An 18848-nucleotide genomic window follows, 5' to 3' on the forward strand; every position below is an offset into this window, starting at 1 on the left:
CTTGCCCCCCAGGCTAAAGTTTGCCAGCCAGCCCCTGCCTGGAAGTCTCCCTGCAAGGTCCTGCCCCGCCGCGCTTCTTCACCTCAGGGCAATCATGCTCAAGTGAGGTAATGTGTGTGTGTGTGTGTGTGTGTGTATGTGTGTGTGTGTGTGTGTGTGTATGTATGTGTGTGTGTGTGTGTGTATGTATGTATGTGTGTGTGTGTGTGTATATGTGTGTGTGTGTGTGTGTGTGTATGTATGTATGTGTGTGTGTGTGTGTGTGTGTTTGGGGGGGGGGGGTCAGGTGGTGTTGTATGCTTGTATGGAGGGGTCTGGTGAGGTTGTGTGTTTGTGGGGGGATGAGGGTCAGGTAGGGAGGTGTGTGTGTGGAGGGGGGGTCAGGTAATTGCAGGCAGGAGTACAGCATTGGAGTACAACTCCTATCATGGAAGTTGCTGTCAGCAAATGATGGAGAAGTAGTGCAGAATCAGCTAATGGATCAGGATGGACTGTGCACAGTAGTATCAGCGCACAGAATTACAACAGTCCGATGTGCTGTTTGTTTGGTGAAGTTTATAACAAACAAAAAGCACATAGGACTGTTAATTCTGGACTACTTCCCCATCATTGCTGACAGCAACTTCCATGATAGGAGTTGTACTCCAATGCTGCTAAAGGCTGATCTTTGCTCTCTTGCTAATTCATTCTGTACTTTCATATATATTGTTTTTAATTTCTGTATTTTTTTTATTTTAATACATTAAGGGTATGATCATATCTCGTTTTTAGCCGCACGTCGGGCTACACGGCAGAAATCAGTGAAAAAAGGATACTGCTGTGCAGCTCGACGTGCGGCCGATGGCCACATGACGGCCACAAATGAGCAGAACACAGTCACATAATGACTCCGTTCTGCTCATTAAAGTCAATGTGGCCGTCATGTGGCCGTCGGCCGCACATCGAGCTGCACAGCAGTATCCTTTTTTCACTGATTTCTGCCGTGGAGCCCGACGTGCGGCTAAAAACGAGATATGAACATACCCTAATACGTGTTCAGTAATTACAACGGTGTTTTGGTGTGAAGTATTAATTCTTAGTTACAGTGGGGTGGGGGTGGGGGGCCCAAGCTTGGTGAACAGCCCGGGGCCTATGGTAAAGTTAATCCGCCCCTGCCGGCACTGACAGGGCAGGAGCCATTGGCTCCCTCCCTGTCAGTCACTCTTGTGGTCTGCTCTGTGTCTCTGGTGCCGGCGTTTGAGGCGTCACTGGAGCGCCGGTGCCATGACAACGGGAGAGCGGCCTTATGTGACACTTCCCGCGGCCACAAGAGGGAAGAGAAGAGAAGAGGAGATGCCGGTCCCAGGTGAGTAAAAATTTTTTTTTTTGTGTTTTTTTTTTTTGTGTTATATACTATATAGGAGGTAGACCACACAGTGGGGGCCTATATAAAACGGGGGGAGCGCACAGGGGGGCTATATAAACGGGGGGAGCGCACAGGGGGCTATATAAACGGGGGGAGCGCACAGGGGGCTATATAAACGGGGGGAGCGCACAGGGGGGCTATATAAACGGGGGGGAGCGCACAGGGGGCTATATAAACGGGGGAGCACACAGGGGGCTATAAACGGGGGGAGCACACAGGGGGGCTATATAAACTGGGGGAGCGCACAGGGGGCTATATAAACGGGGGGAGCACACAGGGGGGCTATATAAACGGGGGGAGCGCACAGGGGGGCTATATAAACGGGGGGGAGCGCACAGGGGGCTATATAAACGGGGGAGCACACAGGGGGCTATAAACGGGGGGAGCACACAGGGGGGCTATATAAACTGGGGGAGCGCACAGGGGGCTATATAAACGGGGGGAGCACACAGGGGGGCTATATAAACGGGGGGAGCGCACAGGGGGCTATATAAACGGGGGGAGCGCACAGGGGGGCTATATAAACGGGGGGAGCGCACAGAGGGCTATATAAACGGGGGGAGCGCACAGAGGGCTATATAAACGGGGGGGAGCGCACAGGGGGCTATATAAACGGGGGGAGCACACAGGGGGGCTATATAAACGGGGGGAGCACACAGGGGGGCTATATAAACGGGGGGGAGCACACGGGGCTATATAAACGGGGGAGCACACAGGGGGCTATATAAACGGGGGGAGCGCACAGGGGGGCTATATAAACGGGGGGAGCTCACAGGGGGCTATATAAACGGGGGGAGCACACAGGGGGCTATATAAACGGGGGAGCGCACAGGGGGGCTTCATAAACGGGGGAGCGCACAGTGGAGGTCTATATAAACGGGGGAGCGCACAGGGGGGCTATATAAACAGGGGAGCACACAGGGGGGCTCTATATTAGTGGGGGAGTGCACTGGGGCTATATAAACGGGGGGAGCGCACAGGGGGGCTATATAAACGGGAGCACACAGGGGGCTATATACAAGTGGGGGAGCTCACAGGGGGCTATATACAAGTGGGGGAGCTCACAGGGGGCTATATACAAGTGGGGGAGCTCACAGGGGGCTATATACAAGTGGGGGAGCTCACAGGGGGGCTATATAAGGGGGGAGCACACAGGGGGGCTATATACAAGTGGGGGAGCTCACAGGGAGGCTATATACAAGTGAGGGAGCACACAGGGGGCTATATACAAGTGGGGGAGCTCACAGGGGGCTATATACAAGTGGGGGAGCTCACAGGGGGCTATATACAAGTGGGGGAGCTCACAGGGGGGCTATATAAGGGGGAGCACACAGGGGGGCTATATACAAGTGGGGGAGCTCACAGGGGGCTATATACAAGTGGGGGAGCTCACAGGGGGGCTATATAAGGGGGGAGCACACAGGGGGGCTATATACAAGTGGGGGGAGCACACGGGGTATATACGACTGGGAGCAGCATACAGGGGGTCTATATAGTATACTGGGGGAGCACACAGGGGGGCTATGTATAACTGGGTGATCACACAGGTCTATATATAACTGCGGGAGCACACAGGGGGTCTATATACCACTGGGGACAGCACACAAGAGGTATATACCACTGGGGACAGCACACAAGTGGTATTTACTACTGTCGGCAGCACACAAGGGGTCTATATAACTGGGGGCAGTACACAGCGGTCTTAATTACATTGGGACTGCACAGAAGTGCCTATATGCCTCACTACTATACTGGGGCACAGAACATACCTAATTATTAAGTGGGAGCACAGGGACACCTTTAATCTGTGGGGGCACAGAGGGGCGTAACTACTATATAGGGGTACAGGGGACCTAACTACTGGATGTGTTGGAGCCTAAAATATTTCTCTGACAGATTCTGGAGTGAAGATTACCAGCCGGGAGAAGACTTCAAGGTGGCTCAGGCTGGATGGAGAGAGAAAGAAAAGGTGACAGACTCTGATCAGAGAAGACGCCTCCTGTAAGTCACTGGATGTAACTGCACTCTGTTATAGGGTCTGTAGTGATAGGGGTCATGGTGTCGCAGTATTATCTTATGGCATCATTGGTAATATCTTCCTGTTTTGTTCAGAGCAGTTTTGAGGTGATATGTAATCTCTGTATGGTGGTAGGAGGGTTATAAGAGGACTACTGGGGGGGGGGGGCAGCGCATGTCGAGGAGGGGGGGCATGGGGGGGCCCCAGACATGACTTTGCTTGGGGCCCCAGAAATGCCAAGACCGCCCCTGTATACTACATACCGCTACATACATAATACATACGTACACATCAATACCATACACAGCTACATACATACTACATGCAACTACATATTACATACACATATATACTACATACATACTACATACAAACTACATACAGCTACATACATACTACATACAGCTACATATTACATACATACTACATACAGCTACATACTACATACAGCTACATACATACTACATACAGCTACATACTATATACATAGATCTACATACTTCATACATGCTAGATACAGCTACATACATACTACATACAGCTACATACTATATACATAGATCTACATACTTCATACATGCTAGATACCACATACACAGGCCCGGACTGGCCCACAGGGGAGCAGGGGAATCCCCCGGTGGGCCCTACCCCTTGGTGGGCTCCTGATCAGGAACTGGGCCTCCCTGTTTAGCAGCTCCAGGATGACATATAATCCCCCAGCACTGCTGCACACGCCTGTCACCTGGTCATTCATTGCCTCTATATAGTAACCTGGGGTTTCATCTTATTATATATTCATCTTATTATATATTATATCAAGAAACGTAAGTGACACCCTATGCTGTTTGCATAGAGTGAATGACAAGTTACTAGCAGTGAGCTAGCATCGCCGTTCACATATACAGCTCCATGCAAAGTCCCTTTAGTAATGTGAAAGGTTTATTGCTGCTTATATTTAGTATATGTAGGGTGGGCCCGTAGAATAAAATTCCCTGGTGGGCCCAAGGTACCCCAGTCCGACACTGCACATACATACTACATACATATACACACAGCTACATATTACATACATACAGCTACATACTACTTACAGTTACATACTACATACAGCTACATACATACTACATACAGCTACATACATACAGCTACATACAGCTACTTACTACATACAGCTACATACTACATACAGGTACATACATACTACATACAGCTACTTACTACATACAGCTGCATATATACTACATACTATATACATAGATGCTACATACCACATACATACTACATACATATACACACAGCTACATATTACATACATACAGCTACATACTACTTACAGTTACATACTACATACAGCTACATACATACTACATACAGCTACATACATACAGCTACATACAGCTACTTACTACATACAGCTACATACTACATACAGGTACATACATACTACATACAGCTACTTACTACATACAGCTGCATATATACTACATACTATATACATAGATGCTACATACCACATACATACTACATACATATACACACAGCTACATACCGCTACATACAGCTACATACCACTACATACATACTACATACAGCTACATACCACATACATACTACATACCGCTACATACATACTACATACAGCTACATACCACATACATACTACATACATATATACACACAGCTACATACCGCTACATACATACTACATACAGCTACATACCACATACATACTACATACATATACACACAGCTATATACCGCTACATACATACTACATACAGCTACACACATACTACATACCACATACATACTACATACATATACACACAGCTACATACTGTACTACATACATGCTAGATACACCTATAGGCTATGTTCACACAATGTTAGTTCCATAGTAATAATGGCCGTTGTTGCAACGGCTGTGATTAGTACGGATCTGAGGATCTGAAGTCTGAGGGAATCCCGGCCGGAGTGTATCCATATAGGGGACATATATGAAAAGGCGTAAATGCCTTTTAAGGCACAGATGGGGCAGATTGTCGTAAAAATATTCCTAAATGGTATTTTTGGGAATATTTTTTTCGCATCTGCCCAATGTGCGCCACCTTTGCCAGTGGGGTGGGGAGAGGGCGTTACGGGGGGCGCGGCCTCTGCGTGCGCCGCATTTATCATGTTTCCGGTGGAAAAATTATACTGACTGGCATAGGTTTCAAAATGTTCGCACGGGCGGGCTCCGTGTGATGGGAATTTATGTAGAGGCAGTGCGCCTGATAAATCAGGGACATATTTAATGTTTCAATAATTTTTTTGAGGGGTTTTCAAGAAGATTTTTAACAGTGTAGGAAAAAGCAGGAAAATAGACAAGTATAGCGAAAAACAAGAATATGTAGATCATATTGACAGCTATAGACGCATATTAGAAACTCAGAGAAGTGATATACATATATGCATAAATTACGCTATCCACAATGAGAAACTAAGGTAAATGCTTCAAACATGCACAGAATCATAAATAGCAGGTAAAAGCCACACATCGATGTGATATATAGCCGCCAAGGCATACACAGCAAAGATAGAAAAGAATGGTAGGGCACTGAGTCCGGCCTAGTCAGAGACCAGTCAGTACATGCTGGAGTCCAATCTTCTCAAGGGAGCGTCCAGGAACACAGCATCCGCTGACCCTCCGATGGGTTGGTAATAAGGTGATTAACATTGTCATAAGAAACCAACAACTGGGCAGAGTTGATCCATTTGTACGAGATATTCCGTTCCCTGAGGATTTTGGTGATAGACGAGAATGACTGGCGGCATCGTAAAGTTTCTGGTGCTAAGTCAGAGTGGACCTCAATATGTCGATAAGCGCCTGAAAGATGTTTCCCACTCCTTGTCGCAGTCATAAAGGCCGATTTTGTGTGCAATGAGTGAACACGAACCACAACATCCCGAGGTGAAGAAGAGGGAAGATGAGTGGGGCGGGGAATCCTTCTCACCCAATCAATGCTCAAATCTTGCGGTGGACACTCCGGTAAAGCAGTTTGTAATAGCTGTTTAACATATTGCGGCAGTTCGGCAAGTTGAATAGATTCTGGTACATTGCGTAATTTTAGATTGTTGCGCCTCACAGTGTCCTCTAGCGTCATAATTCTGCAGCGCAAAGCAGCAGACTCATCCTCCAGCCTCTTACAAATGTCCAGCAAAGAGTTATGCATACCGATAACTTCATTTACTTTTGACTCTGCCAATAACGTCCGATCCTCCACCGCTCTCACTGATGAAGAAAAGGAAGATAATATTGTATCAATCCCAATGAGGAGCGAATCTCTCAATGCCATCATTGCTTCTTTGATGAAAGCCGCAGACAAATGGGTTACACGTGAGGACAAAGTCTAAACTCTGGTCAGTGTCTCTTTTCAACTCTACTAGAGGATGAGAAGATGAGAAAGCAGTAGATTGAAATAAAGGCAAGAAGTGCCCCGAGCTGATCGGAGATGTAATCGGTGCAAAACTGCCCAAGGGAGGATGAGGCAATTGAGAGTAATTAAGTTCCGAAGTCTGAGTGTTGCTGCTACAAGTAAAAACCGGAGCGTCACAAGAAAGGTTCCCACCAAGCTGATTCATCTGTTGGACAGGAGAGCCTCGGGGGGATGCCACTATATCTCTGTCACAGTTCGAGTCCAATATAGGAGGCTGTGTTTCCATGAATATAGCGGGGAGGCACAGATCCGATAGAGATCGTGCAGAAGTCAGCATACCGTCATTACCCGCTGCCTGCAGTTTAAGTGCATGGACTTCCTCCACTCTAAGTCTACGTCTTCGCCGTTTGGCTGCTTTAGAAGCCGATTTAGTATGAAAGCAGTCCTCCCGCCGCTGTACCACTGGATCCGACACCGGAGAAGCCTCCCACGCAACTCCAGGATCTGCGATAAAGGCCCTGGCAAGATAGTCCGGCAGGGTATCGGCACCATGTTGAATAGTCGTTGCCGACGGGACAGAAGTCTGAGCCCGTATCCGCGCGGTCGCCGCTGCTTTCCTTGACGCTTTCCGCATCTCTGCTAGTTCCACAATAGTTACCGGAGTCCCCAGGGAAGGAATCAATCATAAAAGGCTGGTAAAAAGCTATAAAAGATGCCGTGTAGACGGAGCTCCAAGAGATGCGTCCAGTCTCCTCAGCTGCAGGCCACGCCCCCACAGCGACATATTTAAGCCCGGCGTAAAAAACGCAGACTTCATAAATATAGTATACACTCTGGCCAGGATCCCTAGCGGTGCTGCCAGAAACTGACATGTCCGTTTTCTGTGTATTCCATCACCCCGATATGTATTCCATCCTAGCCGACCATCCCCCCGATATGTATTCCATCCTAGCCGACCATCACCCCGATATGTATTCCATCCTAGCCAACCATCACCCCGATATGTATTCCATCCTAGCCGACCATCACCCCGATATGTATTCCATCCTAGCCGCTCATCACCCCGATATGTATTCCATCCTAGCCGACCATCACCCCGATATGTATTCCATCCTAGCCGACCATCACCCCGATATGTATTCCATCCTAGCCGACCATCACCCCGATATGTATTCCATCCTAGCCAACCATCACCCCGATATGTATTCCATCCTAGCCGACCATCACCCCGATATGTATTCCATCCTAGCCGACCATCACCCCGATATGTATTCCATCCTAGCCGACCATCACCCCGATATGTATTCCATCCTAGCCGCTCATCACCCCGATATGTATTTCATCCTAGCCGACCATCACCCCGATATGTATTCCATCCTAGCCGCTCATCACCCCGATATGTATTTCATCCTAGCCGACCATCACCCCGATATGTATTCCATCCTAGCCGACCATCACCCCGGTATGTATTCCATCCTAGCCGACCATCACCCCGATATGTATTCCATCCTAGCTGCTCATCACCCCGATATGTATTCCATCCTAGCCGACCATCACCCCGATATGTATTCCATCCTAGCCGACCATCACCCCGATATGTATTCCATCCTAGCCGACCATCACCCCGATATGTATTCCATGTTAGCCGACCATCACCCCGATATGTATTCCATCCTAGCCGCTCATCACCCCGATATGTATTCCATCCTAGACGCTCATCACCCCGATATGTATTCCATCCTAGCCGACCATCACCCCGATATGTATTCCATCCTAGCCGCTCATCACCCCGATATGTATTCCATCCTAGCCAACCATCACCCCGATATGTATTCCATCCTAGCCGCTCATCACCCCGATATGTATTCCATCCTAGCCGACCATCACCCGATATGTATTCCATCCTAGCCGCTCATCACCCCGATATGTATTCCATGTTAGCCGACCATCACCCCGATATGTATTCCATCCTAGCCGCTCATCACCCCGATATGTATTCCATCCTAGCCGCTCATCACCCCGATATGTATTCCATCCTAGCCGCTCATCACCCCGATATGTATTCCATCCTAGCCAACCATCACCCCGATATGTATTCCATCCTAGCCGCTCATCACCCCGATATGTATTCCATCCTAGACGCTCATCACCCCGATATGTATTCCATCCTAGCCGACCATCACCCCGATATGTATTCCATCCTAGCCGCTCATCACCCCGATATGTATTCCATCCTAGCCGACCATCACCCCGATATGTATTCCATCCTAGCCGACCATCACCCCGATATGTATTCCATCCTAGCCGACCATCACCCCGATATGTATTCCATCCTAGCCGCTCATCACCCCGATATGTATTCCATCCTAGCCGACCATCCCCCCAATATGTATTCCATCCTAGCCAACCATCACCCCGATATGTATTCCATCCTAGCCGCTCATCACCCCGATATGTATTCCATCCTAGCCGCTCATCACCCCGATATGTATTCCATCCTAGCCGCTCATCACCCCGATATGTATTCCATCCTAGCCGACCATCCCCACAATATGTATTCCATCCTAGCCGCTCATCACCCCGATATGTATTCCATCCTAGCCGACCATCACCCCGATATGTATTCCATCCTAGCCGACCATCACCCCGATATGTATTCCATCCTAGCCGACCATCACCCCGGTATGTATTCCATCCTAGCCGACCATCACCCCGATATGTATTCCATCCTAGCCGCTCATCACCCCGATATGTATTCCATCCTAGCCGACCATCACCCCGATATGTATTCCATCCTAGCCGACCATCACCCCGATATGTATTCCATGTTAGCCGACCATCACCCCGATATGTATTCCATCCTAGCCGCTCATCACCCCGATATGTATTCCATTCTAGACGCTCATCACCCCGATATGTATTCCATCCTAGCTGACCATCACCCCGATATGTATTCCATCCTAGCCGCTCATCACCCCGATATGTATTCCATCCTAGCCAACCATCACCCCGATATGTATTCCATCCTAGCCGCTCATCACCCCGATATGTATTCCATCCTAGCCGCTCATCACCCCGATATGTATTCCATCCTAGCCGCTCATCACCCCGATATGTATTCCATCCTAGCCGCTCATCACCCCGATATGTATTCCATCCTAGCCGCTCATCACCCCGATATGTATTCCATCCTAGCCGCTCATCACCCCGATATGTATTCCATCCTAGACGCTCATCACCCCGATATGTATTCCATCCTAGCCGACCATCACCCCGATATGTATTCCATCCTAGCCGCTCATCACCCCGATATGTATTCCATCCTAGCCGACCATCACCCCGATATGTATTCCATCCTAGCCGACCATCACCCCGATATGTATTCCATCCTAGCCGACCATCACCCCGATATGTATTCCATCCTAGCCGCTCATCACCCCGATATGTATTCCATCCTAGCCGACCATCACCCCGATATGTATTCCATCCTAGCCGACCATCCCCCCGATATGTATTCCATCCTAGCCAACCATCACCCCGATATGTATTCCATCCTAGCCGCTCATCACCCCGATATGTATTCCATCCTAGCCGCTCATCACCCCGATATGTATTCCATCCTAGCCGACCATCCCCACAATATGTATTCCATCCTAGCCGCTCATCACCCCGATATGTATTCCATCCTAGCCGACCATCACCCCGATATGTATTCCATCCTAGCCGACCATCACCCCGATATGTATTCCATCCTAGCCGACCATCACCCCGATATGTATTCCATCCTAGCCGACCATCACCCCGATATGTATTCCATCCTAGCCGCTCATCACCCCGATATGTATTCCATCCTAGCCGACCATCACCCCGATATGTATTCCATCCTAGCCGCTCATCACCCCGATATGTATTCCATCCTAGCCGACCATCACCCCGATATGTATTCCATCCTAGCCGCTCATCACCCCGATATGTATTCCATCCTAGACGCTCATCACCCCGATATGTATTCCATCCTAGCCGCTCATCACCCCGATATGTATTCCATCCTAGCCGACCATCACCCCGATATGTATTCCATGTTAGCCGCTCATCAACCCGATATGTATTCCATCCTAGCCAATCACCCCGATATGTATTCCATCCTAGCCAATCACCCCGATGTGTATTCCATCCTAGCCGACCATCACCCCGATATGTATTCCATGTTAGCCGCTCATCACCCCGATATGTATTCCATCCTAGCCGACCATCACCCCGATATGTATTCCATGTTAGCCGCTCATCATGGCCCGTTATGGTGGAAATTCCAGAGTTCGGCACTACCTGCCCGTTATGGTGGAAATTCCAGAGTTCGGCACTACCTGCCCGTTATGGTGGAAATTCCAGAGTTCGGCACTACCTGCCGGTTATGGTGGAAATTCCAGAGTTCGGCACTACCTGCCCGTTATGGTGGAAATTCCAGAGTACGGAACTACCTGCTCGTTATGATGGATTGTGATGTAATTTCTGTTTTTACAGTTCGGCACTACCTGCCCGTTATGGTGGAAATTCCAGAGTTCGGCACTACCTGCCCGTTATGGTGGAAATTCCAGAGTACGGAACTACCTGCCCGTTATGGTGGAAATTCCAGAGTTCGGCACTACCTGCCCGTTATGGTGGAAATTCCAGAGTTCGGCACTACCTGTCCGTTATGGTGGAAATTCCAGAGTTCGGCACTACCGGCCCGTTATGGTGGAAATTCCAGAGTTCGGCACTACCTGCCCGTTATGGTGGAAATTCCAGAGACCGGAACTACCTGCTCGTTATGGTGGAAATTCCAGAGTACAGAACTACCTGCCCGTTGTGGTGGAAATTCCAGAGTTCGGCACTACCTGCCCGTTATGGTGGAAATTCCAGAGTATGGAAATACCTGCCCGTTATGGTGGAAATTCCAGAGTTCGGCACTACCTGCCCGTTATGGTGGAAATTCCAGAGTACGGAACTACCTGCCCGTTATGGTGTAAATTCCAGAGTACGGAACTACCTGCCCGTTATGGTGGAAATTCCAGAGTACGGAACTACCTGCCCGTTATGGTGGAAATTCCAGAGTCCGGAACTACCTGCCTGTTATGATGGATTGTGATGTATTTTCTGTTTTTACAGTTCGGAACTACCTGCCCGTTATGGTGGAAATTGCAGAGTACGGAACTACCTGCCCGTTATGGTGGAAATTCCAGAGTTCGGCACTACCTGCCCGTTGTGGTGGAAATTCCAGAGTTCGGCACTACCTGCCCGTTATGGTGGAAATTCCAGAGTACGGAACTACCTGCCCATTATGGTGGAAATTCCAGAGTTCGGCACTACCTGCCCGTTATGGTGGAAATTCCAGAGTTCGGCACTACCTGCCCGTTATGGTGGAAATTCCAGAGTACGGAACTACCTGCCCGTTATGGTGGAAATTCCAGAGTACGGAACTCCTGCCCGTTATGGTGGAAATTCCAGAGTTCGGCACTACCTGCCCGTTATGGTGGAAATTCCAGAGTCCGGAACTACCTGCCCGTTACGGTGGAAATTCCAGAGTCCGGAACTACCTGCCCGTTATGATGGATTGTGATGTATTTTCTGTTTTTACAGTTCGGAACTACCTGCCCGTTATGGTGGAAATTTCAGAGTTCGGAACTACCTGCCCGTTATGGTGGAAATTCCAGAGTCCGGAACTACCTGCCCGTTATGGTGGAAATTCCAGAGTCTCGGACTACCTGCCCGTTATGATGGAAATTCCAGAGTCTAGAACTAACTGCCTGTTATGGTGGAATTTCCAGAGTCCGGAACTACCTGCTCGTTATGGTGGAATTTCCAGAGTCCGGAACTACCTGCCCGTTATGGTGGTAACTCCAGAGTCCATCACTACCCGCCCGTTATGGTGGTAACTCCAGAGTTTGACACTACCCGCCCGTTATGTTGGTAACTCCAGAGTTTGACACTACCCGCCCGTTATGTTGGTAACTCCAGAGTTCGGCACTACCTGCCCGTTATGTTAGTAACTCCAGAGTTCAGCACTACCTGTGTAGCTGTGTGTGGTGGGTGTGGGCACTCCACCTGACCTCAGTATCATACCCGCCCTCAGTATCACACCCGCCCTCAGTATCACACCCGCCCTCAGTATCATACCCGCCCTAAGTATCACACCCGCCCTCAGTATTACACCAGCCCTCAGTATACCACCTGCCCTCAGTACACCACTGCCCTGGGTATACCACCCGACCTCAGTATACCACCTGCCTTCAGTATACCACCCGCCCTCAGTATACCACCCGCCCTCAGTATACCACACGCCCTCGGTATACCACCTGCCCTCAGTATACCACCTGCCCTCAGTATACCACCCCCCATCAGTATACCACCTGCCCTCAGTATCACACCCGCCCTCAGTATACCACTTGCCCTCGGTATACCACCTGCCCTCAGTATACCACCCCCCATCAGTATACCACCTGCCCTCAGTATCACACCCGCCCTCAGTATACCACTTGCCCTCGGTATACCACCTGCCCTCAGTATACCACCCTCCATCGGTATACCACCCCCCTCAGTATACCAACTGCCCTCAGTATACCACGCGCCCTCGGTATACCACCTGCCCTCAGTATACCACCCGCCCTCAGTATACCACCCCCCATCAGTATACCACCTGCCCTCAGTATCACACCCACCCTCAGTATAACACCCGCCCTCAGTATACCACTTGCCCTCGGTATACCACCTGCCCTCAGTATACCACCCGCCATCGGTATACCACCCCCCTCAGTATACCACCTGCCCTCAGTATACCACCTGCCCTCAGTATACCACCCACCATCGGTATACCACCCGACCTCAGTATACCACCCCCTTCAGTATACCACCTGCTCTCAGTATACCACCTGCTCTCAGTATACCACCTGCCCTCGGTATACCACCCGCCTTTGGTATACCACCCGCCCTCGGTATACCACCCGCCCTCGGTATACCACCCGCCCTCGGTATACCACCTGCCCTCAGTATACAACCTGCCCTCAGTATACCACCCGCCCTCAGTATCCCACCTGCTCCACCTGTTCTCACCTTCAGAGACTCGGGGAAGCTGTGGGTCAGGAGGCGTCGGAGAGCCGTCAGCTTCGTAGAAATGGTGGAAATTCCAGAGTACGGAACTACCTGCTCGTTATGGTGGAAATTCCAAAGTCCGGAACTACCTGCTCGTTATGGTGGAAACTCCAGAGTCCGGAACTACCTGCCCGTTATGATGGATTGTGATGTATTTTCTGTTTTTACAGTTCGGAACTACCTGCCCGTTATGGTGGAAATTCCAGAGTTCGGCACTACCTGCACGTTATGGTGGAAATTCCAGAGTTTGGCACTACCTGCCCGTTATGGTGGAAATTCCAGGGACCGGAACTACCTGCCCGTTATGGTGGAAATTCCAGAGTACGGAACTACCTGCCCGTTATGGTGGAAATTCCAGAGTACGGAACTACCTGCCCGTTATGGTGTAAATTCCAGAGTTCGGCACTACCTGCCCGTTGTGGTGGAAATTCCAGAGTCCGGAACTACCTGCCCGTTACGGTGGAAATTCCAGAGTCCGGAACTACCTGCCCGTTATGGTGGAAATTCCAGAGTACGGAACTACCTGCTCGTTATGGTGGAAATTCCAGAGACCAGAACTACCTGCCCGTTATGATGGATTGTGATGTATTTTCTGTTTTTACAGTTCGGCACTACCTGCCCGTTATGGTGGAAATTCCAGAGTTTGGCACTACCTGCCCGTTATGGTGGAAATTCCAGAGTTCGGCACTACCTGCCCGTTATGGTGGAAATTCCAGAGTTCGGCACTACCTGCCCATTATGGTGGAAATTCCAGAGTTCGGCACTACCTGCTCGTTATGGTGGAAATTCCAGAGTACGGAACTACCTGCCCGTTGTGGTGGAAATTCCAGAGTACGGAACTACCTGCTCGTTATGGTGGAAATTCCAGAGTCCGGAACTACCTGCTCGTTATGGTGGAAATTCCAGAGTACGGCACTACCTGCCCGTTATGGTGGAAATTCCGGAGTTCGGCACTACCTGCCCGTTATGGTGGAAATTCCAGAGTTCGGCACTACCTGCCCGTTATGGTGGAAATTCCAGAGACCGTAACTACCTGCCCGTTACGGTGGAAATTCCAGAGTCCGGAACTACCTGCCCGTTATGGTGGAAATTCCAGAGTACGGAACTACCTGCTCGTTATGGTGGAAATTCCAGAGACCGGAACTACCTGCCCGTTATGGTGGAAATTCCAGAGTACGGAACTACCTGCCCGTTATGGTGTAAATTCCAGAGTTCGGCACTACCTGCCCGTTGTGGTGGAAATTCCAGAGTCCGGAACTACCTGCCCGTTACGGTGGAAATTCCAGAGTCCGGAACTACCTGCCCGTTATGGTGGAAATTCCAGAGTCCGGAACTACCTGCTCGTTATGGTGGAAATTCCAGAGACCGGAACTACCTGCCCGTTATGATGGATTGTGATGTATTTTCTGTTTTTACAGTTCGGCACTACCTGCCCGTTATGGTGGAAATTCCAGAGTTCGGCACTACCTGCCCGTTATGGTGGAAATTCCAGAGTTCGGCACTACCTGCCCGTTATGGTGGAAATTCCAGAGTTCGGCACTACCTGCCCATTATGGTGGAAATTCCAGAGTTCGGCACTACCTGCTCGTTATGGTGGAAATTCCAGAGTACGGAACTACCTGCCCGTTGTGGTGGAAATTCCAGAGTACGGAACTACCTGCTCGTTATGGTGGAAATTCCAGAGTCCGGAACTACCTGCCCGTTATGAAGGATTGTGATGTATTTTCTGTTTTTACAGTTCGGAACTACCTGCCCGTTATGGTGGAAATTCCAGAGTACGGCACTACCTGCCCGTTATGGTGGAAATTCCAGAGTTCGGCACTACCTGCCCGTTATGGTGGAAATTCCAGAGTTGGGCACTACCTGCCCGTTATGGTGGAAATTCCAGAGTTGGGCACTACCTGCTCGTTATGGTGGAAATTCCAGAGTACGGAACTACCTGCCCAATATGGTGGAAATTCCAGAGTTCGGCACTACCTGCCCGTTATGGTGGAAATTCCAGAGTACGGAACTACCTGCCCGTTGTGGTGGAAATTCCAGAGTCCAGAACTACCTGCTCGTTATGGTGGAAATTCCAGAGACCGTAACTACCTGCCCGTTATGATGGATTGTAATGTGTTTTCAGTTTTTACAGTTCGGAACTACCTGCCCGTTATGGTGGAAATTCCAGAGTTCGGCACTACCTGCCCGTTATGGTGGAAAATCCAGAGTTCGGCACTAACTGCCCGTTATGGTGGAAATTCCAGAGTTCGGCACTACCTGCCCGTTATGGTGGAAATTCCAGAGTTGGGCACTACCTGCCCGTTATGGTGGAAATTCCAGAGTTGGGCACTACCTGCTCGTTATGGTGGAAATTCCAGAGTACGGAACTACCTGCCCAATATGGTGGAAATTCCAGAGTTCGGCACTACCTGCCCGTTGTGGTGGAAATTCCAGAGTCCGGAACTTCCTGCACGTTACGGTGGAAATTCCAAAGTCCGGAACTACCTGCTCGTTATGGTGGAAATTCCAGAGTCCGGAACTACCTGCCCGTTATGATGGATTGTGATGTATTTTCTGTTTTTACAGTTCGGAACTACCTGCCCGTTATGGTGGAAATTCCAGAGTTCGGCACTACCTGCCCGTTATGGTGGAAATTCCAGAGTTCGGCACTACCTGCCCATTATGGTGGAAATTCCAGAGTTCGGCACTACCTGCCCGTTATGGTGGAAATTCCAGAGACCGTAACTACCTGCCCGTTATGGTGGAAATTCCAGAGTTCGGCACTACCTGCCCGTTATGGTGGAAATTCCAGAGTACGGAACTACCTGCCCGTTATGGTGGAAATTCCAGAGTACGGAACTACCTGCCCGTTATGGTGGAAATTCCAGAGTTCGGCACTACCTGCCCGTTATGGTGGAAATTCCAGAGACCGTAACTACCTGCCCGTTACGGTGGAAATTCCAGAGTCCGGAACTACCTGCCCGTTATGGTGGAAATTCCAGAGTACGGAACTACCTGCTCGTTATGGTGGAAATTCCAGAGACCGGAACTACCTGCCCGTTATGGTGGAAATTCCAGAGTACGGAACTACCTGCCCGTTATGGTGTAAATTCCAGAGTTCGGCACTACCTGCCCGTTGTGGTGGAAATTCCAGAGTCCGGAACTACCTGCCCGTTACGGTGGAAATTCCAGAGTCCGGAACTACCTGCCCGTTATGGTGGAAATTCCAGAGTCCGGAACTACCTGCTCGTTATGGTGGAAATTCCAGAGACCGGAACTACCTGCCCGTTATGATGGATTGTGATGTATTTTCTGTTTTTACAGTTCGGCACTACCTGCCCGTTATGGTGGAAATTCCAGAGTTTGGCACTACCTGCCCGTTATGGTGGAAATTCCAGAGTTCGGCACTACCTGCCCGTTATGGTGGAAATTCCAGAGTTCGGCACTACCTGCCCATTATGGTGGAAATTCCAGAGTTCGGCACTACCTGCTCGTTATGGTGGAAATTCCAGAGTACGGAACTACCTGCCCGTTGTGGTGGAAATTCCAGAGTACGGAACTACCTGCTCGTTATGGTGGAAATTCCAGAGTCCGGAACTACCTGCCCGTTATGAAGGATTGTGATGTATTTTCTGTTTTTACAGTTCGGAACTACCTGCCCGTTATGGTGGAAATTCCAGAGTACGGCACTACCTGCCCGTTATGGTGGAAATTCCAGAGTTCGGCACTACCTGCCCGTTATGGTGGAAATTCCAGAGTTGGGCACTACCTGCCCGTTATGGTGGAAATTCCAGAGTTGGGCACTACCTGCTCGTTATGGTGGAAATTCCAGAGTACGGAACTACCTGCCCAATATGGTGGAAATTCCAGAGTTCGGCACTACCTGCCCGTTATGGTGGAAATTCCAGAGTACGGCACTACCTGCCCGTTATGGTGGAAATTCCAGAGTACGGAACTACCTGCCCGTTGTGGTGGAAATTCCAGAGTCCAGAACTACCTGCTCGTTATGGTGGAAATTCCAGAGACCGTAACTACCTGCCCGTTATGATGGATTGTAATGTGTTTTCAGTTTTTACAGTTCGGAACTACCTGCCCGTTATGGTGGAAATTCCAGAGTTCGGCACTACCTGCCCGTTATGGTGGAAAATCCAGAGTTCGGCACTACCTGCCCGTTATGGTGGAAATTCCAGAGTTCGGCACTACCTGCCCGTTATGGTGGAAATTCCAGAGTTGGGCACTACCTGCCCGTTATGGTGGAAATTCCAGAGTTGGGCACTACCTGCTCGTTATGGTGGAAATTCCAGAGTACGGAACTACCTGCCCAATATGGTGGAAATTCCAGAGTTCGGCACTACCTGCCCGTTGTGGTGGAAATTCCAGAGTCCGGAACTTCCTGCACGTTACGGTGGAAATTCCAAAGTCCGGAACTACCTGCTCGTTATGGTGGAAATTCCAGAGTCCGGAACTACCTGCCCGTTATGATGGATTGTGATGTATTTTCTGTTTTTACAGTTCGGAACTACCTGCCCGTTATGGTGGAAATTCCAGAGTTCGGCACTACCTGCCCGTTATGGTGGAAATTCCAGAGTTCGGCACTACCTGCCCATTATGGTGGAAATTCCAGAGTTCGGCACTACCTGCCCGTTATGGTGGAAATTCCAGAGACCGTAACTACCTGCCCGTTATGGTGGAAATTCCAGAGTTCGGCACTACCTGCCCGTTATGGTGGAAATTCCAGAGTACGGAACTACCTGCCCGTTATGGTGGAAATTCCAGAGTACGGAACTACCTGCCCGTTATGGTGGAAATTCCAGAGTTCGGCACTACCTGCCCGTTGTGGTGGAAATTCCAGAGTTCGGCACTACCTGCCCGTTGTGGTGGAAATTCCAGAGTTCGGCACTAC

At 49.7% G+C, this 18848-nt stretch overlaps 1 protein-coding gene across 1 annotated transcript in view; it reads right to left on the reverse strand.

The window, feature by feature from the left end:
• Positions 1-14011, reverse strand: part of LOC138799010 (glycine N-acyltransferase-like) — a gene marked incomplete at its 5' end in the record, with an annotated part of 57253 nt that extends 43242 nt beyond the window's left edge. The window contains one exon of the mRNA XM_069979698.1: positions 13925-14011. Coding sequence (XP_069835799.1) covers positions 13925-14011 — 87 coding nt within the window. The remainder of the gene's footprint in view (positions 1-13924) is intronic.
• Positions 14012-18848: the final 4837 nt, after the last annotated feature.

This window comes from Dendropsophus ebraccatus, chromosome 8, assembly GCF_027789765.1.
Source record: "Dendropsophus ebraccatus isolate aDenEbr1 chromosome 8, aDenEbr1.pat, whole genome shotgun sequence".
Classification (NCBI taxonomy): Eukaryota; Metazoa; Chordata; class Amphibia; order Anura; family Hylidae; genus Dendropsophus; species Dendropsophus ebraccatus.